Source organism: Zonotrichia leucophrys, chromosome 7 (assembly GCF_028769735.1).
Source record: "Zonotrichia leucophrys gambelii isolate GWCS_2022_RI chromosome 7, RI_Zleu_2.0, whole genome shotgun sequence".
In the NCBI taxonomy this organism is placed as follows: Eukaryota; Metazoa; Chordata; class Aves; order Passeriformes; family Passerellidae; genus Zonotrichia; species Zonotrichia leucophrys.
Window position 1 is genome coordinate 27,685,359 of NC_088177.1, and position 23,020 is coordinate 27,708,378.

At 36.7% G+C, this 23,020-nt stretch overlaps 1 protein-coding gene across 4 annotated transcripts in view; it reads left to right on the forward strand.

Moving 5' to 3' along the window:
- The window catches only part of GRB14 (growth factor receptor bound protein 14), a 58,398-nt gene extending 36,401 nt beyond the window's left edge, over positions 1 to 21,997 (forward strand). For 2 of the 4 annotated variants that reach the window (XM_064718026.1, XM_064718027.1), the window contains 11 exons: positions 1,437 to 1,558; positions 3,701 to 3,775; positions 8,695 to 8,832; positions 9,882 to 9,992; positions 10,182 to 10,277; positions 10,852 to 10,932; positions 13,144 to 13,260; positions 13,381 to 13,438; positions 13,531 to 13,618; positions 17,280 to 17,373; positions 21,299 to 21,997. In XM_064718026.1, coding sequence (XP_064574096.1) covers positions 1,437 to 1,558; positions 3,701 to 3,775; positions 8,695 to 8,832; positions 9,882 to 9,992; positions 10,182 to 10,277; positions 10,852 to 10,932; positions 13,144 to 13,260; positions 13,381 to 13,438; positions 13,531 to 13,618; positions 17,280 to 17,373; positions 21,299 to 21,445 — 1,127 coding nt within the window. In that variant the 3' untranslated portion in view covers positions 21,446 to 21,997. Of the gene's footprint in view, positions 1 to 1,436; positions 1,559 to 3,700; positions 3,776 to 8,694; positions 8,833 to 9,881; positions 9,993 to 10,181; positions 10,278 to 10,851; positions 10,933 to 13,143; positions 13,261 to 13,380; positions 13,439 to 13,530; positions 13,619 to 17,279; positions 17,374 to 20,102; positions 20,298 to 21,298 lie in introns of all 4 variants that reach the window. The other 2 variants (XR_010440967.1, XM_064718028.1) reach the window with 2 other exon arrangements.
- Positions 21,998 to 23,020: the final 1,023 nt, after the last annotated feature.

Consider the following 23,020-nt stretch of genomic DNA (forward strand, 5'->3'; position numbering starts at 1 on the left):
GACTTGTGTTTTTCTGGTATGTGTTCTTTTAACTTGAATGGTTTTCACAATGTCTAAGATCATTGAAAGCAGCTGAAGTGTGCCTAAATTTGGATGATGCCATGTCATCCCTAGCACCAAGTGCCTTGGTGCTGTGAGTCCCATACTTCCACTGCAGTTCCCCTGAGCAGGGCAGGCTCTGCAAACAGAACAGTTTTCCATCACTGCTCTCTTTTGTAAGGGAAGTACTATCTTCATCCAGAAATTTTTCCTTTTCTACTGAGAAATTTTTCTGCTGGCTTGAAACAGTTTTCTGTTTGCTTCTTAAGCTGAATACACATTTTCTAGGGCTCCTCTTTGAGTGGAGGGCAGTGCCTTGGCCAGGCACATCAGTATCCTTCAGTCTCATTTTGATTTCACTCTGCATTCTTTCAGGTAGTCTGTGAAGGCTGGGAAGGTTCATAAAGCACTACCTGTGACGTAGTGCTGAGCAATGTCTTTCTATTTTTTATTTAGTTTAAATTTTTTCCCCACTGGGTGGCTGGAGAAGAGGCTTTTTGAAATGTGTTCTATCATGTACTCCAATATGAAATCTTTCATGTGCATTAAATACTTCCATAATTAAGGAGGCTGTTGTGGACTGTTGCAGGTGCTTCTCATGTTAGAGATAGCAGTAATAAAGAGATGATAGAAAGGGAGGTAGAAACTCTCCAGTCTAGTTGGAAGACAAAAATGATTTACCTAAACAGAAAGGCAGGTTTTTCATGTCAGCATTTAAGGATTTGATTACAGGTCTGTGTTTTTGGAGGGCACTCAGTGTTTCCGTTCCTTCAAAAAAGTAAGTTTACTCAGTTATAAAATATTTTTTGCTGTGACACCTTAAAAATAAAGAAATCTCAGCACCTTTACCCATCTTTTGGGGTGATGCACAATGTCATATTTTTCTACCAAGAAGTAAGTCCTGAGGAAATGGTGTTTTCTTAAATGTCACAATGCCAAGCATTTAAGAGTTTTAAATGTCATCTCAGAGGAGCACTTTCTCTCTATAAAACTGAAGGAAAAAAATGCTGGTTTTAACTCAGAGCTTCAGTTCTTTGCCCTTGCATCTGAAGAATGTGTTTTGGAATAGAGCAACCTGTACAAGATTTCAAAATGCTTACTTTTCTTTCACTATTTTGGGGTATTTTTTGTATTCTGAATTTCTTTATGGTTTTATTTGCTTCATTTAATCTGATTACAAAATGAGATTTGCATACAGCATCTTTAATCTCTGTCTTTTTGGATCAAAAATTGGGTGAAATTTTTAAAATTCAATGAAGGGCAAGTTAAATGCAATGGAAGTTTAACTTCACTTCTCTTTATCTGTAGATCATGAGAGTTCTTTGGCTTCTGCTAGTCATGAGCTTGATATTTGCTTTTGCATTTTCTTTAATATTTTTTCTTTTGTTTTCTTATAGGAAGAGCTATAGAAGACCATGAATTAGTGATGGAAGTCCAGTCAAATTGGGTAATGGAAGAGGAAACCAAACTGTATTTTAGAAAAAATTATGCAAAGTATGAGTTTTTTAAAAATCCACTGGTAAGTCCTAAAACTTTATCTGTGAAGTTACTGCAGTTGCTGTTTCTAAAAAAGTCTTTTTTGGTGCACACAGATAGTCAAAATTTAAATTTTTTAGTGTAGCAGGAGTCAAAAGGAATAATCAAGAGGGAATATGTGAAATACAGCAATGTACTGTAGTGCATGTGATCATTGGCTGGTCCCTTTCTTACAGTTGTCAAACAGCCATGTTCATTTTTTATATTTGGGAGTGATGAGAGCAGTGATTGGGTTTAATTGTATTGAAATTTGCACACGGACGTAAAACAAAATTAAATTTTTGCAACTCATTGAACTTTTCATCAAGTGACAACATAATATAAAATGAAGCAGTGTGAGGAGGGGCACCTGTAGCAAAGATGATTTTATTGTTGAAGTGAAAATTGAATGTTCTGGCCCAGCACTGCCAAATTGCAGCTTCTCCCAGCTGTAGCTAAGTGACAACTGACACAAAAGGCCATGAGCAGCCATAACCTACTAGGGGTAAGTGAAAGTGAAGCCAAAGTTAGCATACATAAGGAATGGAAAGGGAGCAGAGATATCCTGTAACTCAGGGATGTTGCCAAAGGTTAATGCTGCTGATTCAGACCTTGGCTGATGGCAAAGGCCAGGGAAGCAGTCCTGGCTCAGCAGAAGGAACTCACCATCTGGTTGCTCCATGGTGTATTTGGACAACTCCTAATGCTGTCTCTTATAAAACCAGCTTGTTTCAGATGTAAAAGGGAGAAATGGCAGAACTGCGTGAGGGCTTAAAAGATAAAAAGTGAAAGGGAACTCAGATTATCTATGCAAAATATAAAAAGGTAAATATAAAGATAACAAGAAGTATAAGAGTTTTGGGAATTTTTTTGTTTGATTGAACTGTGTGTCTCTGGACCAATCATGATAGATTTGTCCCAGATATGGAGATACCGCTATACCAGTGAAAAATTTTTCATCTTGAGATGGTCTGCAGTTAGTAAAGAGGCTTTCACAGAATCACAGAATGGGTCAACCTTCCTGCTCAAGCAGAGTCATCCCAGAGCACATGACACAGGATTGCATCCAGAGGGTTCTTGAATATCTCCATTGAGAGAGATTCCACAACGTTTCTTGGCAATCTGTTCCAGTAAAGAACTTCTTTACTATGTGCGATCATCCACATAGTAAAGAAGTTCTTCCTCATATTCAGGGGGGGACTTTGTATAAATCAGTTTCTGTCTGTTGCCTCCAAAAATTAAGTTTATGTATTGTTTACCCAGTGAGTGGAGCTGCAGCTACAGCAGCTTCAGCACCTATAGCTAAGCAGAGTTCTGCTCAGTGTTCTGGTCCCAGCTGCAGCAAGCATGTTTTATCACAATGAGTAATTATGAATTAACCCTACCAGAAGTTCAGTTTCCATTAAAATGGAAATTGCTGGACATTGGGTGGCTAAGGGAATATTAACTTCAAATTTGTCCAGGCCTTGAGAAAACATTATTTATGATGGTCAAACCCTTGTGTGGTTCATATCTGCATGACTGTATTGAACACCCCAGATGCAGGTCTGTCCCATAAATTATCCCTTGAGCTTTCCTTGATAATGAAACTGGCATTTTAGTTGTAAGCTTTTAACCCCATCATGTTGATGTAGTCAGATTTGTTTTGTTAATTTGTATAATACATAAAATAGAAGATTAAAAAAAAAGAGAGAACTCTTTCTGTGTTAGTGGAAGATATTCCAAAATATTTTACTGGGTTTCTAGTGTAATGAAAACAATAGAGAACAATACACTTTTCAGCATGTTGATGTGGAGCCTCCTTACTTTGTAGCATATTGACTCCCCAGGCAAATCTTGTATGTCAACAGCAATAGAAATTACTGGTAGAAAAACAACACTAAGGGCCAAATATTGCAATGTGATTTGCACTGGTATCTGAAACCCTGTTCCAGAGACTATTGATGTTTTCTCAAAATTCTGTGTTTTTCAGCAAATAATATATAGCATGTGCCAAATTTTGGGATGATATTAAGGTAAGCTTAAATTATTGGATCAGGGAATCTTCAGTGTCTTGTGCTGCACTGACAACTTTAATTGCACATGCAACAGAGAAAGTTTTGTATTTATTTTTACAGAACTTTGATTCAAGTTCTTGTTGTTACAGAGCTTTTTTCCAGATCACATGATATCTTTTCCAAGTGAGACCAATGCAGCTCTAAGCCACTCTGGGATATTACAGGTATGTAATCCTTGAATGAAGATGAACCAGCACAGCTCATAATTTCCCATTATCTGTGCTGTGTGAGCATAGTTCCTTATTGCTGTTGGATCTGTTGCTAGGTTTTGAATAACTCAAGACATAGTTAATAACTTTTTTCCTCAAGAGATAAGAAACAATGTGTCCCTTGCAGCTTTTATATGTCCATACTTGGAAACTTGGATGTCCTTTAAGAATCAAGAAGCACCAAAACAAAGGAAATACAGTGAAAACATTAAATACCTTTACTGGGTATTTCAGGTGAAAGACACTTTTTCCTTAAATAGGTGGAGGAGCGCTGAACAAACTTAGCAGCAGGCTATGGTAGAATACCAAAATACTGGTGATGTGACACAAATGGATATAAAAAAGAGTTAAATGGTTAAACTTAACGAGTAGAGAATTTAGACTGACTAGTATGATTTGTTAGCTTGAAGGCTACTGAAGCCTTCAAAAAAAATTATGGTAGGTCACTCAGTGTTAGTCATCTTTTAAGCAGACACAGGATTCTAATTTACAGTGGGAATAATGAAATGATAATACAAAATGACCGTATCAGGGATCATTGTCTTACTTTCAAAGAGGGGAAAAATGAGTAATAAAGGTGGAAACATACACATCACTCTTGTTTGCTTGTCATTGGAAAAATTAAATAATAGAAGAAGAACTTCCACTGGTCTTAAGACAGCAACCCTATTCATGAGTTTTGGGGATAAAGAATGATTGGAAAGGCAACCTAACACAGGATATTTAGGGCAGAAGAAAAGAAAGACAGAAATTACAGTTTAAAAAAATCTATATGATAATGTCTACCTTAACATCCAGCAGTAAATGAAAAACATCTTAAGTAACTAATTGTCAAAGTACTCTTTCATATTAAATATATCCTTATAAGAGTGGATTTTAATCAAGATGTTAAGATTATCCCAAATATGGTAAAAATTTTTGTGAATTAGATTTTACAGACACTAGATTCTGTAAGTAATTTTTACAAACATAAATAAAGTTTTTGTGATTTCAGAAGTCCTGCAAATCTAATGAAAATTGTTTCCATTTTGCCACCTACATAATACAGATTTTGCAGTCTAGCATAAACATTTAATTTAGAAAATTCTGTCCCCTATGTCAATAGAGGTTTATATTTTTCCTCACAAATGTAATTTAGTAGTTCAAAAATAATGAAGAATTTTATAAGAGAACTGTTTGCCATATATTCTCATGCAGAATTTCTTTAAGCCCATATTGTGAGATCTAGAATATGTTCAAAGCTGCTAGGTAAACTTAAGAATCATTCTAAATATACAGCTAGTTACTTGTCATTTTGGTAGCTTGAAAAACATGTTGCAAACTCTCCTCTGTTGCTATTTTGTGTTGCATTGTATGCTTAATTGTATTTCATCAAATAAAACTTAATAGGCACAAAGTAGAGAATACCTTGGTGGATTGTGCAGCCATTGTGCACATTTCAGCAGAAACTGTTGGGTAAATTGTTTACAGTGAGTCACTATCTCCTTGGAAACTTTCATTAAGACAAGTTAATGGGCTGCATTATTATTTGTGATGTGCTTGGTTAAGTATCAAAAGAGACATTAGTTTGACAATTCAATGCTTACAAGTCATTAAAAAATCACTTCTGATACTTTGACATCCTTTTGTGGATCGAGCTGTAAGCAAGTAAAATGTTTTCAAGGTCTGTTTTTCTTAACTCTCATTGAAAGTAGAAGAGTGAGTATTTTGGCTGATGAATTTGAATCAGAACGTCTTTGCAGAACAGAGCCACAGAAACAAAAGAGAAGTTCATGAGTCTCCTATCCATTTAGCATGTACTAAGTGAAAGTACGAGGTCTGGGATATACTGAGTGCCTGTGTGTACCCAAGAGAGGTTTAAATGCTGCCATGGATTAGCCTACAGAGGTGTCACCGTATTGATCAGGGTATGGCAGCTCTGAGACACGCTGCTCTATGTGCATGTGTATTGGCAGGCAGTCTGGGTCATTTGGAACTTGCTTTAGGCTACTTTTGCAAATTGGCTGTTTTATATGTCAAAAATGAACATGGTATGACAATTTTAAGATCATTATTAAGAGCCAGGCTTCAATTTCTTTAATCTCTCTGCCATAGCAAGTCCCTCTTTCCCTAACCAGTTTCTCGTGTGACTGCCATTCCAGGCTCCAGGCTGAAGCAGACCTGCACTGCATTTCAGTCTCTTGCCAGTCTCCTGGATGTTGTTTTAATCTCCCCATTGCCTTATTCTGTCTTCCACTCTAGGTTTTGTTGGCCTCCCAGTCTAAACCTTTCAGGTGGACTGAAGTCTATAGGGGACAATATTGAGATTCAGAATCAATTCTTCACTAGACTTACTTTATCCTCCCAAAATTTTTAGGAGGTTCATGGTAAAAATCCAGCTCATTCCCAGTAGCATTGGTCTGGCTAGCTGTCATCACATCTTTGAAGAAATCAGTCATCAAATTCAACATGATTCACAAAGTCTAGTATAATGATGGCTTCTTTAACTCCCTGAAACGCTGCATATGTTTCAACTCCTCAGTGCTGTTTCTATCAGCAGCTGAAGGACATGGTGGCATTTGACACCACTCTGCTTATCAGGGTATATATTTCACTGTGTGGGGTAGAGGGTGCAAGTTTATTTCTACATTTTGTGTGACCAGTAGTCCCTGTCTGCAGTGTACTATCGTTTAGCTTTCCTCTCTTCTTCCAGTACTAAGGATTTTTCTTATTTTTATCTGCATAAACAGGGATCCATTCCTTCCTATAACAAACTTATATGTAACTCTATTAAAAAAAAAAAAAAAAAAACAACAAAACAAGGGGCAACAAAAAACCCCCAACAAAAAGCAAGCTGAAACAAAAAACAAGGAAATTTTCTTTCCTACTATAATTCATTTTTGGCATTTATTACAGACATTCAGTTCTCACTCTGAAATATTTTTACTGCTCATCCTTCTGACAGTTAATGGTTTTGACTACAGCTTGTTCATGTTCTATTTTCTCACATAGTCCTCAGCTGTCTTTCCTTGGAAAGGAAAAGATGGATTTAAGATTGCCTTGTTACTAGCATTACTGCTACTTTATTTTAATTGATAGCATGGGTACAACAGTGACTGTCGAAGCTTAGCATTGTATTGCTCCTCCACTTTGGTCTGCTGAGTAAGAGAAGTGTTTTTCATGACAACATTTCTGGTTTGAAGCTCTTATGGCAGAAATCCTGGGGAAGACACTTGTGCAGGCAGGAAGCCAACCACTCCTTTTAGTTTCAGCAGAGACATTAAAGCCTAAAAAGATGCTCTTTTGTTTTTGCATACATTGGCTTGTTTAGATTTTCTTAAGGCTTTATGTTACTTTGTTTATGGATTTTATACTTTTTCAGTTGAGCCTGCATATTTCCCACCAGTGAACCTGTTAGTACATGGCAAAAGGGAAGATGAACAGCCAGAACATGTACCCAGACCTACCCATCTGCTTCAGTGTGGCTAAAATAGCTTTAACTGCATTTGCACACAGCTGTGTGCCAGCAGCACGTGTAGCTAGATGTACCTAGGCTTGCTGTAATTGGGCTGTTCAGGTGAATAGCAGTGAAGCTGCTCATAATGCAGCCCTGGTGGTGGGCTGGGGCACTACCCTGGCCAGTGGGGCCCTGCTCCTGTTACTGCATTCACACCAGCTCAGGCTGGTCTGCAGCTGGTACTCATGCATCTCACTGCAAGGCAGAAAAACAATAAAAGTCAAAAAAAACTTGTATATCTTGGTTGGATTGTATTATTTAGTGGCCAGAGAACTCGGTGTGCTTCCAAAATAGCGTTCGCTGTTTCATTCTGCTGGAGTCCAGTACTGGCCGGTGCATCTCTTGCCTTGTAATCTGTTGTTTCACTCCTCAAATAAGATTTTCTGGAAATAGAAGTGTGTGGGAGGAAAATTCAGCAATGAAAACTGCAGATATTGACCAGAAAATCCTTTGTGCCATACCTCTATGCAAGCCTTGACAGAATTTATGGTACCACAGACCAGTCCCGGGGCAAGGTTCCTAGAAGAGCTCAGAGATTACAGATTCTGTGGCATGTACAGAAATAGAAGAATTCTGGGTTAATATGTTTAGAGTCAGTTCTGAGTAGTGTTATTGGAAGAAGAGTGATAAAAATGAATGCATTACATGGAATTGGAGTAAAGTTAATGTGGTTGCTCACTTTTAGTGGGTACTTTTGCAGCAAGACTGAGTAGAACTGTCAAAGCCTCAGCAAGATAAGAGCTGTGTTGCACTCTGACAATGTCTGATGAAATTGCTGAAGAGAAGTTATTGAATATCCTGAGTAGAGGCAGGAGCTGTCTTGGGGATGGGCCCAGTCTCTCTGGTTTTGGTTCTACTAAAGCTCTTCCTGAAGCACCTTTCAGGTGCAGAGCCCTTTCTTCCCTACTTCTGAAAATGTTTTTGTAATTCAGTGTGTGGTTTGCTGAATTAATTTTAAGTCAGGTCAGTTCATTTCTCTGGTTTGTAATGTGGCGGATGAAGGGAGGGACATAATTTTTTTTCTTCTGTTGTTAGCACTGATTAGCAGTTTTATATAAATAGGGTCTGAGGCATGGGATCAGTACTTCTTACACTAGTTTAGTTGCAGAAGTTCACATACCGCAGAAGTAATGCTCTCATTTCAAACCATATGGTTCCATATAAATATGTAACTTGCTTAGCATACCTTGGAATTATGTAACATTCTTGCATGCCTTAAATGAGAAGTGCTGTTGATGAGATTAGATGTGATCATAACTGAATTACTGTGGTGTGATAGTGTATTTAGGAGTTATTCCCCTTAGCCCTCAGTATGTTAATGAAACACAAAGCTGATTTCTGAGAAAAAGAAAAATGCATGTCTGATGCTTTCTTTCAGATGTTCCTTAGCTCCAGCACATATCCTGAGATTCATGGTTATTTGCATGCAAAGGAGCAGGGGAAAAAATCGTGGAAAAAATTGTACTTTCTTTTGAGAAGATCTGGCCTTTATTTTTCCACTAAAGGTACATCTAAGGTAAGGGGGAAATAAAAGACAGAGAGCAAGAACTGTGAAGTCAGAGCAAATATGTATGTATTTATCATTTGTTGTAATAATAACAACCAAAATTTATAACCAAATAATTAAACTTAGAGTGATAAAAAAAGGAAAAAATAAATCTAGTTATTATAGATAAAATCTAGAGAGATATGGAGATACAAAACTGGGAAGGTGCTTTCTTAGAAACTCTGGTTTCTTTTTGCCTGATAATTTTGCTTCGTTTCTGCTTGGTGTTTCTCAGAACAGCGTACCCTGTTAAGACAAATTGTCAAATACTAGTTAAATTTCTGAAGTATAATTAGATGTTCTGAAAAGCAGATCAGTAATTAATTATATAAAACAATAATTTCTACAGATAAATTTGGGAATTCTCAAAATTTGTCACTGGACGGTTTTTCATTCTACTAGTTCAAATTTTTGGTGGTGGTACTTTAAGCCTTATCGTATTAAGCATTGGAGTTGAGAAACCTTTTACATAAACTACTCAAAGCAATGTTTATTCATGTGTTGGATTTTCTGTAATTACCTGCCGAAGTTTTCATTGAGCTGGTTTGTATCCTTTGGCAAATTTCGTTTGCTTCCTTGACGTAATTAACTTAGTGGGGAGAGATAATGGTTAGAAATGGTACTGGGCAATAATTATAACAGTATGTTGTTTTTCAGTTTATGAAAGTTTATTTTGTTTTGATGTTTGAAATGCATGCTGCTCTCAAAACTTGCCTCCTACTCTAATTTTATTATTGCTTGGATCTAGTGGAAGTTTTCTCAGAAATTATATAACTTATAGTCTGGGGGTTTTTTCCCCTCTGGAAGAATAAACTCTTTAACTGATTTGATTTCTTTTTTCTCTGCATTATGAAATGAATATTGAGTTGCCTCTTTTTAGACTTCATGATGTCATGTTTGAAACTGCAGTTTGTAAGACTGTATTTTGGAACAGGATAACTACTGTATTCTTCCAAGTTTCTTATCTGGAGAGGCTGGCTAAAAGTAGTCTAACGGTATTACATTACTTTTCTTTTTAGGAGCCAAGGCATCTGCAGTTTTTCTGTGAATTCAGCAATAGTGATATGTACATGTCTTTAACAGGCAAAAAGATTTCTGGAGCACCAACAAACTATGGATTCTGCTTTAAGGTACAAGCTTATTATTCTGATACATATTAAAGCAAGCCACAGTTTTTAGGTAAGCTTAAGTTTCTTTAAGGCTTTGAAAGCAATATTCAGCTGTCTATTATAAAATAGGAGAATTAGTGGCTTTTATTTCAACAGGTATTATCTTCAAGATATGCTTTAATGCTAAAAAAATGTGCTGTGGCCTTCTAGCCTAACAAATCAGGAGGAACCAGAGACCTGAAACAGCTCTGTGCAGATGATGAACAAAGTAGGACCTGTTGGATGACAGCAATTAGGTTACTCAAGGTAATTTTTCTGTGTGGAGTTAACTTCTTGCTTAAGTGTGCTATGTGGTATTTTGATGCTGTGAGTAGAGAGGTAACATCATTTTAGGTTCCCATGCAATAGCAGTATCAATTTTGTGCTTTGAAATCTTTTTTTTTTTCATCCCCACAAGAAGAGAGCGTTCAAATCCTGAAATCATTTTAAGGGGTGGAATGATGCCTCAGTCCTGAAAATATTTAACATTAAGCATATGTTTCTGTGTAACCATGTTGAATTCGTGTGAGATTGCTGAGTAATGTTGAACAAAGCGACAAGAATACACAACAAGGGAACTTTAATGTTTTTAAAATGTGACTGTTTGTGACAAAATAGGAACAGGCCAGTTGGTGTATTAAATGGGTAGTATTTAATGCAAAGTGAAACATTTATAAAGACAGCAGCAACAGTAATGATGTACATTTCCTTACCCTAACAGCTTTTCTCCCTGGTTTTTAATGGTAAAAAAAGGCGTGTGCTATCTTTTTCATCTGGAAAAAACCTTACTTGGCTTAGGTTTATAATTTAAAATGCTAACCATGTTATTTTCTGGTTTTAGTATGGGATGCAGCTGTATCAGAATTACATGCAACCATATCAAGGTAGAAGTGGCTGCAGCCCTTTGAATATAACACCTATGGTATGTCCCACAGTAGCTCCATGAATAAATACATGTTTCTGCCATTGTGCTCTTTTCAAGTAACTTGTGTCAGTTACACTACTGACCTGCTCCTTCAAAACCTTGCATGTGCCAACGCTTGCCGAAATATTTAGGGCTGCGAGGGTTGACTAGAGAGCTAATTAATTAATTTCAATTTAACAAATGAGTTAAAAGGCTTTCTTTTTGTAAAATCTTCAGTATTTTGGGAGTTCATTGGCTTAATGCTGTTGAATGGAAAGAAGATTCTGAAAAGAAAGCAGCAGGACCATAAATGTGTTAAAAGAGAAGCAAAGTGTTCAAGGTTACACATGGTGAGGAAAAAGAAGATTGTAACAAATCCTTTTTGGTATACTTCCTCTTTTAATTAAAAAAATACCCAAAAACATTAAGTACTTGAGATGAATTTGAGCTGGTGTAATACTGACCAGACTTTGGGGGAAAACCGTAATTTGGCAGATTTCTCCTGTTTTGGAGAAAAGCAGACTATACAAGATATGGTGTCCTTCTTCTCAGTAGGATAGTTGGGATTGGATGAGGTTTTCCATTTCTTTATATCTTACGTTATCCCTGCTCTTTATGAGTAATTTCAGACTTTTTCATGGATGATTTATATCCCTTTTGTGTTTTGTTTTTGCTAAATTGGATAAAAATTACTTTTCGCCAAGATCTGTGACAATGATTTTATAGTGATTTTTTTTAGCTTTTTATAGTTCTTGCTGATAAAATGCCAAAAAATGCATTTGCCATCACAGGTATTCACAAAAGTAGTTTTCAGTGATCTTGCTAATAAGCATGGCTTATTAAGCATGTGCTTAATATGCTGCCTGTGCCTTAGTTTGTGTTCTGTGAAGCTACTGCAATAGCCAGCTGCTGCTCTTATGATGGATCAGAGAGCTACTACTGATTGTCTTCTCGTTCACTCTTGTGTGCATTTTAGTTCCCATAGCTTCTAACAGGCAGAACCTATCCCACTGCTAACAATGGCACTGTTTTTCTACTCGTGTATAATCCATGAATAAAACAATAAATTGAATAATCGCGGATTCAGCGCACACGCTGATGAACGTACTTCATAAGGAAGCCACTTCCACGTTTCACATCCCTCCATTTCTCACCCATGTCATCTACAGAGGGTTTCCTCCACCCTGCTAGAGGCAAATATTTTCTCTTAATTTGCCCTTATTTTTTACTTTTGCAAAGTTCTTTACAGGTTATTCAGATAGACCTTAGTCTACAGTGTACAGTGAACTACAGAATTGCTGTCTTCCATTTGTAGTTATATTCATGATTGCAGCAAAGCAAAAAAAAACCCCAAAAGAAACCACCACCAAAAAAGCCCAAAAAACCAGAGTTGCTCTGGTTTTGGACTGGGAAGCTTTGCTAACCCTACAGAACTCTGGGCCTCTTGTGTCCAGATGTTGTTTTAACCTGTAGAATGCTCTTTTATTTATTAGATATTCCAGTGCCTGCCATCACAATTCTTATAAAACCTGATTGTGTAAACCTTGGTTTCTGAGAAACATTTTGGTGATTTTTAGGACTGTTTTGTCAAACCTCAGTGTTCTTATTCAGTTGTTACAAAATTGATCTTCACTGAGAGAAAAAAACACAAGCATTTTTTGTAACAGATGCTGCAGTTATTGAGTCTGTGATTAGAGTTAGAAGTGATGTATTAAAATAGAAGTTGTACTCCATAGAAATTGCTGTTTTCAATGCTTAAATATGGTAAACTGAATGGAAATTTATATAGCAAACATATAAATCTGACATATTTCTAATGAAATATTTTGAATATTTTTTAATTGGATCATTATGTATAATAATTTTGTATTTTACCTTTTTTTCCCTGTTACTTGGACATCTTAATAACAGTTTCCTGACTTGTTTTGACATGGAAAGGGCTAGTTATAGTTAAAAATATAAATACAGTTTATGGTAAAGTGATATATTTGTCATCCATTGCAGTAATGCAAAAAAATGGTCTGTCCAGCCAGACTGCAAAATTGAGCTTTGCAGCAGCATACTGGAATTATAAATGCTCCCTAGGGTAAAATGAGTTTGGCTCTGATGAGAAACACTGCCAATACTTGAAATATCACTTACAAAACATAATGTTTTCTCAGAAGCTTGCTTTTAAATGATGGATCTTGTAAAAAGTGAGCAAACTAAATTTATTTTTCTTTGTTGCAGAGAAGCATTTCAGAAAATTCTTTAGTAGCAATGGATTTCTCAGGACACAGAAGCAGAATTATAGAAAATCCAACAGAAGCCCTTTCAGTTGCAGTTGAAGAAGGATTAGCATGGCGGGTATAAATATCTTTGATTTATCAGAATATTATTTTCTGGTTTGGTGGGGTTTATTTTTGTTTGTTTGTTTTTTTTAACAAAAGAGCTTTGAAGTCACATTTTTGCTTCTCTCTCATACAGAGGAGAGGGTGTCTCCGACTCAACTCCCATGGTAGTCCTATTGCCATGTCTAATATGGGTATGTGTGAGTTAATTCCTTGCCAGACAAATGCAATAACTGGTTCTTTCAATAAAGGGAAAATGTTTTTTCACTGATCTTTTTTTCTACAGCTATACACAGATCTCAGTCATGGTTCCATCATAAAATCTCTAGAGAAGAGGCTCAGAGACTTATTTTGCAGCATGGACTTGTAGATGGGTAAGTTAATTCTTTACCTAGCTTCTCTGAGACATGTTTCTAGCCAACAACTCCTGCTTTCATGTGCCTCTTACTGGGGGAGGTGGAGCAAGGAGTTTGCACTTGCCTAATAGGGATAAAAAGTCTTTTATATAGGGCTATCAGTTGGTTCCTATTCTATATCATTTGGAAGCCATGTAGTGGTGATCTAGGGCTGATTCTGTCACTGACTGATTATTTGTGTCCGTTCAGAGCCAAGCACTAGAGCTGTGTCTTTGCACAGGATTCTCTGGAGCTGTCAGCCTTGGCACCACTCTTTTGTATCTCTATTAGTGATGAAAGAGTGAAAGAAAGCCTGAAAACAGTACTCTAAGATGAACTGTGCTGAGACAGACACTGAAAAAAATGTATGGTTTTTTCTCATTAATTGACTAAGAATTGTGTCATTCTTTAATAGTAAACAATAAACGTTAGGATAAGACTGTAATCTTTTTAATATTTCATTTAAATATTAATTTAAAAAATGACAAAGCGAGTAGGCATTTTGTGTTCAAATCCTCCTGCTTTTCATTCCTGCAATTTTATCCTTAGTCCTGTATTAAATGTAAACTTGGGCCTCCTTCATTCAATGAGTAATTCCATAAAAATCTCAGTTTTCTTGAGTCTGTTTCCAGTTAGGTACCTGGATCATCATTAAATTCCTTCAGCTGTAGATTAAGTATGTTGTAATATTGTTTTCTACATCTACAGAAAGGGCTCCAGGAAAAAAAAAAAAAGTGAAGGGAAGGAAAGAGAGACAAAGAGATACAAACCCAGCACAGGAATGGTTAATTGGACTTCCACTTTTGTATTTTTTTTTTAAATTTCTGGAGTCTTGTTTTTAAGCCTGGCTTATCATCTTGAAGCTGGTTCTGTGCTCTGCATTTATTTTTGCACTTGTTAGAAGAGTGGGACAGGACATGGGGATGAATCCAACATATATTTCTGAACTGATGCATCTTTCAGTGTATTTCTTACAAACACACTGAAATGAGAAAGTGAATACCTTGCTAGCATTGGTTCAGTACAGTGTTGTTTATGCTATATTCTTGGAGCCATTCATAGCTGTGCAGTGGGATTTTGAGGAGGATGAAACTTTTGTGTGGACTATGCAGAATTATTTGGAACACTGTTAGTAGGAGTGCTCATATGTGTCAGATACATATTCAGGAGTTACAGTGAAGTAATGAACACATGACATCATGTGACATCATTGTGATGATCTGAAAGCATAAATTATCACCAGAAATGCAGCCATTTTTAATAGGAAAAATAAGACTTTAGTTTCTGGGAGTAAGGGCAGAGAAAATAATCCATATTGGGCCTTTTAAGGTGATCCTGAGCAATTAGTCCTCATGCATATATGACAAGGGAGTAGGGCCTCTGTAATACTGTATGTACCAACAAATATGTTTTTCATGATGGCTTTTAGAAGACAAGGAGGCAGTTATATAAACTAGCTACAGTAGTTCTAGAATTTGGATAGCCCAATAACAGAATTAGGAACAGCACTAATCTTAAGGCATGTTATGAAGGAGGAAAGTTTTTGGATCTGGTGTTAAACCAACTTTCTTAAAAAAGTTCATATGGTAATATTGTAGATTCTGTATTTTACTACCTAAAGTATATTTGAAGACTTTTCGGTGATAAATGGTTGATGAAAGGGAAAAGAGCATTACCAAAAGGCCCATGAAAAAGTCTAGCTCGTCATTCAGAGAAATTCATGAGGGAGAAGTTGACTGGAGTCATCCAGCATGTCTAAAAAGTTCTTTGCAGCTAGCATTTCTGAGATTCTGTGAACTTTTGAACTTTCTGATTTTCTGTGAACAGCCCTTTTGTCATAACAAAAATTTTAAAGGTTCTTTGACAACTAAAATAGGTAAAGTAGGTAATTGTGATTATTTTAGAAAATAATGAAGGTCTTTTTATCTGAAGGAGAAGAAATGTTCCTTATATGTGTGATAAAACTAGGAAAGAAGTAAGAAAATGTACTTTAAAAGAATTGACGAATAAGAAGCAATAAAAGTGATTACATTGTGCATCATTAAATGTGGATCCTAGTAACCGGGTATAGAGACCTCATGTTGGATATCTACAAAGTGGCACATTCGTACAGTGTCATTTTTCTGGAAAAAATGAAGTGCCCGCCATTGATGACAAACGTATAAAGTATGGAAGTTAGTGCAGAGGATCTGTGAGTGCTGTGAGCATGCCGCTCGTGTCCCGGGAGGGTGAGAGCCCGCTAGGTGGTGGGAGCGAGCCGGTTTGAGCGGAGCCCGCGCTGCCGGCGGTGCACGGCCCGTGCCGAGCCGTGCCGTGCCGTGCCGAGCCGAGCCGAGCCGTGCCGAGCCGTGCCGAGCCGAGCCGAGCCGAGCGCTGGGCTGGCAGCAGCCCTTGGGGGAACCTGCATCAGTAACGGGGCTCAGGCATTTTGACAGAAACGGTAATGAACATGGACTCCAGGTTTCTTAATTCCAGGAATTTTCTTACTGTGTAAAAATAGAACTCTTAAAAACTTTGAGAATGAAATTAGTACTTTGAATCCATGCTGGAAGTCAGTGAAAATTCACTGCAAACCTTTGGCTGTTTTTTTTCCCCTTGAAATTCTTTCTTTTCATGTGGTACCCGGGCTCTCATTTCTGGTGCGTGGTGGGACAAACAGTTATGATTAGGTGGTCGCTAATGCTCACTCGATTGAAACCTGCAAGTCCATTTTGCCCATTTCTTTTCTGTCCTGAAAGAGGAGCATGCTTGCCAGTGGCTGTCCCTCCATTTCCCTTCTTTGGTACAATGGACAGCTATATCTGTTCCAGACCTGCTCAGTATGAGCAGTTCAGACTCTCCACTCCAAAGCTATCTACAGGTTCTTCCCTGTCCTCCAAACTGTTCTCTGCCAATACTCTGCCAATATTCCAAGCCAGGTGATTCAGTGAAAACTGTCTCATGCTGGTAATCATCCTTTGTCTTTACCAAATTATTCTACCAGGGCTATGGCAAAGTTATGTTTGTGCATGTTCTGGTTCGAATAAGTTATCAGTGAATTTTAGTTGCAGTGGCATTGTTGGTCATTCAGTATGTCATGATTTGAATAATCATTCCATAAAGCAAGCAGAGTGTAGCTCTGTCTTGTTGGGAATTTTGCTGCTGTGCAGAAATGAGCATGCATTTATGAGGATTGGCCAGATGTGAAGAACATTCTAGTGTGCCTTGCATTATCTTTTCTGTAAAATTCCTATTGAACTACCTTTTGACTTTTACTTAAAATGCTTGTGATTTAGAAAATTCAAGTTTTCTCTAGTCAGAGTCCAAAGAAAAATTTTGTTCAAAGCACAAACTTTGAGGGTGCTTTTCTGTCTGAAGAAATGTATTGTAATTCTATGCAGTGTAAAAACTAACGCCTACAGTGTCATTTATTCTGAGAATGCATGTTTTTCACATAATAGACAAGGTGAAGAAGAACTTAAGAGAAAGTATTCCCAGTGACTAATTTGCAAAGAAATACTGATTAAAAGCCTAACTTATATAATTGATATTATTTATGCTTTTACTAATACTTGCTGTAATGAATTTAGAACAGTTTTAACTGGATGTTTATAAAAGGATTTCAAATGTTCTTACTTTGAAACTTTTTGATCTCTTTTAGGGTATTCCTGGTTCGTGATAGCCAAAGTAACCCCAAAACATTTGTATTGTCACTGAGTCATGGATTAAAAATAAAACATTTTCAAATTGTACCTGTAAGTAAGTTTTTTCAGTTTATATATGGAGTTGTAAAACCAAAAAATTGAAGAACTGTGGTAGAATATGGATGGATTTTTTCTTCTTTTGTTGTTTTATGGGAGATGTAAACATCATACCTGTATCACTAAATATAATTAGTATTCTTTAGTAGGGTTGAATGGTTTTGAGCTTTCCTGTTTGATTTGTTCTAAAGCTTGACTAGTATTACAAAATCCTAAAAAGTTTTTCTTGAAAAACTAAACAAATCTGTTTCAATTGGAATAGAAGCAACCCTGATGGCATGAAAATCATGTTTTAAGAGAGTTCATGTTTCCTGTTACTTTTCAGTATGTACACAATTTCTAAGTCATCTGTTTTGGACTGCCTCCATCATGTGTCCATATCTCACTGAGTCTTCTCTTCAGGTTATTTTCAATATTTGTAGTCAGACATATTTTGTTGACCTCTCTTGTTACTGTGGCATATTCAGAGGAACAAAAAAAATCATTATTTAGTCCAGCTGCTTTATAGGTAAGCTGGAAGTTACTAAGCTGAAATCATATTTCTGTTAGTTTTCATTGAACATATTGTCCAGTTATCCTGAGGGAATGGTTAGCCATCCTCATTGCTTCCACTCTCTCACAAGGTGCTTTATGTGGGTTTCTTTACATGCTGTATCTCTTGAGTTGAAAAATACTTGAACATTTAGTGTTTTGGCCACAGATGCTTGACATAACTGAGCAGACCCAGGGCTTTTTTTGTCTCTCTTTACAAGAACCTTTCTTGCAGACTAGATAATACTCTTGCTTCCATGTATCTTCCTCCTGAAGTTTCTAGCAGATTCTGCTGTTTCTCAGTAGAAATTACTGGCACTATTTTTTTTTTCTTTATCTGTTGATTCTCTCTGATCATTCACCAAATTTCTGTATGCCTTACCTAGGGCTTGTAGCTAATATTCTCTACTAAAAAAGGTTCATGTAGTATAAAACTGAAGCATTATTTGAGAGGAGGAAATAAGTTGATCAGATTACCTATAAGAATTGTCCAGGATTTTGTTGTGTTTAGGTACAGAAAACGGAGGATTCCTTCATCCAAAAGTGATAATTATGGACTGGATCCCATGGGATCGTCAACATATAATCCTTTATAAGAATCCCAGGTGTAAGATCTCTGTGCATTCATTGACTGTAGTCACTTCTAGTATTTACTTTGGTATAACTGTTGTGTGGTTTAGAAAACCTTCTAAATCCCATACAGAGAGTATATGATTCTAGTTTATTGGGATGTCCTTTAACTCTCAGGTTGAAGAGACCACTTTCCCTTTCCCTATCAGGAAACAGACCCTCTCTTCTCTAGGCACAAGTATAGCAGGACGCTGCAGTTATCTTCAGTAGCCTGCGAGATGGATGATTCTCTTCTTCCCTTCATGAGAATGTGCTAAAGCCTTGCTCTCCTGTTGTAGAATCTTTGGATGAACCAGTAATTCTTAGTTTTGATGTAGTCGTCTACAGACTTGAGTCACATTTCCCATGCTTTTCATCGAGAAGACCTGTATCACTTCAGTGCAAAATTTGACTTACTAGAAGGAAATGTTTTTGAATTGTTTTTTAACTAAAGCAATTTCTCCTATGATAGTAGCCAGAAAAAATAAATCATGATGAGAACAGCTTAATCCAGACAGAGTGTGTCAGCATGGAAGCTGTTGTCCCCCAAATATTGGCATGTTCCTTTCTGTCAGTTTCCGGTTGCATTCAGTACCCTCATTGCATTCTCAATACCCTGACTTAAATGTGCTCTGGTTTTGCTGGAATGGTGCTCTTTAAAGATTTCAGAAAATTGTTGTTTAAGGGAGGAAGGGTTTTGGTTCCAGTTGCTGCTGATCTAAATTAAGTAATCATTTTCTAAGAAATAAGGCATTTTATATTACTGTAGTAAAGTCATAGCTTATTAGTTGAAGATCAAGGTTACCTTTTTGAATTTCAAATTCTACTGTTCTAAACACTTACCTATTTCCAGCCATTCTGAAGGCAAACTTTCTTACTAAATGTAAACAAATACATGTAATTTACAAAGCCTCTTTACAAGGTAAAAACAATCCAATCCAATCCCTAGATGACTTATTTTTCTCTTGTATTTTAGGTTGCTTCAGGTTATGCTGCACTTTAAAATGTCCCCTTTTAGATAGGGTGTGCAGCTTGCTAGTTCATGCCTCACCCGTGCAAGCAGGTGCCTTGTGTTAACATTGCCAACCTGTGCAACAAGTATTGCAGGTGGGTTATTGGGAATTGATTGTAAAAAGTTCAGAAAGAAAACTTTGGGATACGTTTGGGATCCTGTACTGTAAAAATTGGAGAGCTTGTTAGTTTAAAGGTATTTTTTAGCCTTTACACTCTAAGCTGATGCAAGTTCACTACAATGGCTTCTATCCTGAAATTTCATTCATATGAAAGATGAAGAGTTGATATACAGTTCTGGGACTGTCTTTTTCTAATAAATGCTTTCTCATAACAGGCTTCTTAGCTTGCAGAAGATGCTAGGTTCTTGAGCAACAGAACTTTGATATGAGTTTTTACTTTGCAAAATATTGATAGCTTTAAAATTAGCAATCTGTCTGGTATTCATTTCAAGGAATTAACTTATTAGGATCATAACAGACATTGGAATTGTTAACTCTTCTTGCCTGCAGTGTGTTGGCAGGAAAATTGCATGCATAAAGAAAGTCCAATGAATGATAATCCATTTTCAGGTTTTTGGCTGGAGCACAGGAGTTCACACATTCTCACATTGGTAATTCCTTAACTAGCAGAGTTTGACCTGGTTTGACCAAAGTCTGAGAATAAAGAAATTACAAACTACTTCCAGTCATGGTAGAAAGGGGTAGAATAATCCAGGAGTCATAAGCAGTTCAACAGCTGCTTCAGATAGAACTTCTTAATTACAGGTAAGACAGCTAATTATATCTTCTCCTTTCCCCTGTATTCACGTAGGGTAGCTGCATCTTTCCCTAGCACACCATCTGCTACTCCATGCTAGCCCTACTTCAGGATCCTCTGTTCAATACTCTTTCAGTCTTGTATCTTTTTTCCCTTTTCTGTTTAAAAATAGTTTGAATAGGTTTTTTCACCCTTTATTTACATGAATACCAATTAGTCACTATTTCACTAGTCCTCTTGATACTAGACATATCAGCAGTAGAGGAACTAAATCAAGAAATTATGTAGTCAGCAGTGCAGTACAAATTGTGCAAGAGATAACATTTAGTAACTTAGAAGAGGGAAATAGTGATTGTAAATTTTTAAGCATCAAAAGGAATCTTTCAAGGTATCTGTTGAAGTTTCTTCTTTCTCTTCTACATCTGTGCTAATACGTGTTTGGAGCTGCAGCAATTCTTCCCCCTACAACAAAGAAGTGCTGGAGCAAGCATGTCACTCTTGTGATGGGTAGTGTCTTGTGTAGCTAATAGTTCCCAGCACACCACTACACTGGGGTGCAGCCTCATCACACCTTACAAAAGTGAGAGAAAATCATGGAAATGAATGGAGTAAAGGTTGAAAATTATGAGTAACTTCAAATTTGGTTTCTTCATGTTCCTCTCTAAGAACTCAGGGTTGGGTATTAACCCCAGCTGTAATTTCAAAGCAAATGCATGAAGTAGTACTGTTAATGCAGAAAGAGTATTCCTATACTCATTTAACTGTTCTTTTTAGGTGTGTACTTGAAGTCAAATAATACATTGTTTTCCTGTTGGTCTTTTTAAAAAAAAAGTCTTAAAATCTTTTCTTTAAGATGTATAAATGATCACTGTATTTTTTCTGCTCATAGTAGTTGTAAGATTACCAATATGTTGGTCTGTAAGAACACTTCTCAAAGAAGTATTCAAATCAGAAAAAAATACTGTAGCAAAAGAAGATTTTATTGAATCTTGTTTTTCCATTTTTACAGTTGGAAGATGATGGGAAGCTATTCTATACCCTCGATGATGGTCATACCAGATTTACTGATCTCATCCAGCTAGTGGAATTCTATCAACTTAATAAAGGAGTGTTGCCTTGCAAGTTAAAACACTATTGTGCACGGATTGCTCTTTAACCAAAGCATTTGTTGTTTCATCAGAGGGAAAGGAAGATGCTAGTATACTTTTTCCCCCAAAGGCAATTTGTACAGCAAAAAGGGGGGAAAACCCATTGCATTGTAAAGATTTTATGTTTAAGCTGCAAAAAAAAAGATTAATTTATATTCTATGTAGATAAGAACTTTGCTTTGTGATTGTCACAGCAAAATTAACTTTATGGTTTTGAAAAACCATTTTTTCCTATGTAATTCTTTAGTGTTGTCTTGGACTTGCTGGGTTTTCTTTCCATCTGAAAACAGTTTTGAAAAACATTGTGTAACTCCTACAAAAATATAACTGAAGGAAGATCTTTGTTCTAAGGTTTAAAATTAACTTTTTTCTCTATAAATGTTTCTCATAATTTCTGTTCATCACATAAAAGAATAACATTTACTGTGGCAAGGATCAGAAGCTGAACTGCACATTTTATTTGTAAATAAAATGAATAAATATTTTGCACTATATTTTTGAATGCTACTTTGAGGATTATCATATCCAAAAAGTGAAAAATCATTAAAATCACTTATAACTGCTCAGTTGTATTGAGTTGTGCTATTCTTGTTGTAATATTTAAAAGGATTTTTTTTTTCTAATCTAATGACTAAATCTACATCTTCATACAGGGCTGGACTGTCACTTACTTGGCTGTGAAATGTATGAGCATGCATAATTATTATGTAGTGCATAATGTGGTTTAGTGTATACCTATAATCTCTGACACAAAGAAAGACCTGTTAAGTAGTGTGGATCTTTGCACAGTTGAGGAAGGAATCAATTTCAATTGCCCTAAAAAAATAAAAGTAATGCTTAGTTGTGAGTTAGTTGTAAATTATCAATAATTTACAATACTTACAAATAAAGGTAAATCCAGTGGACTTTGCTGAAAACCTCATGAAAGTCTATTTGTAGTCAGTTCTTAGATTATTTTATTTTTTATTATAAAATAAAAATGTCAGTTTAGCTACCAGTTAAGCAATCGTTACAGATTATCAAGTATCTAACATTCCAGCTAAAAAGAACTGTGCCAGTCCGCCAAATCAAATTTTTCACCACAGCATTAGAACTAATTTTGGTATTTGTGTTTTGAAAGACAGTTGTATCCTTGAACAAAAACTCAGGTGCAGTAGGACTTGGGAAAGAGGCATCCCCATCCTGATGCTTTGCTGTCCAAGAGATTTGATCTTATTGAAAGGACTCGGGGCATTGTCCTGGGTATCTTTAAAAGAGTAAAGGCTGGAGTGGAGTCAGTGTTTGAAGATGGGCCATCACACTGAATCCAGCTCCCCGTTCCTGTGCTTGCTTAGGTCCATGGCTGGCAGCCACAGCAGCTGCTCTGCTGCAGGAGGAGGTGGGGAGAAGGTAAAGGGGGCCTGGGCCAGAGATGGAGCCGCTGGGCCCTGAGGCACCGCGGAGCCGCGATGTGGCAGCTGCCAAGGTCATGGACACGGAGGCTTGAGAACAGTGTGGTAACTGTAGCCTGTGGTTTTGTTATTGTGTGTCTCTGGAAGGCAAGCATAATAACATAATACTGTGATACTTAATTTACCGACTTG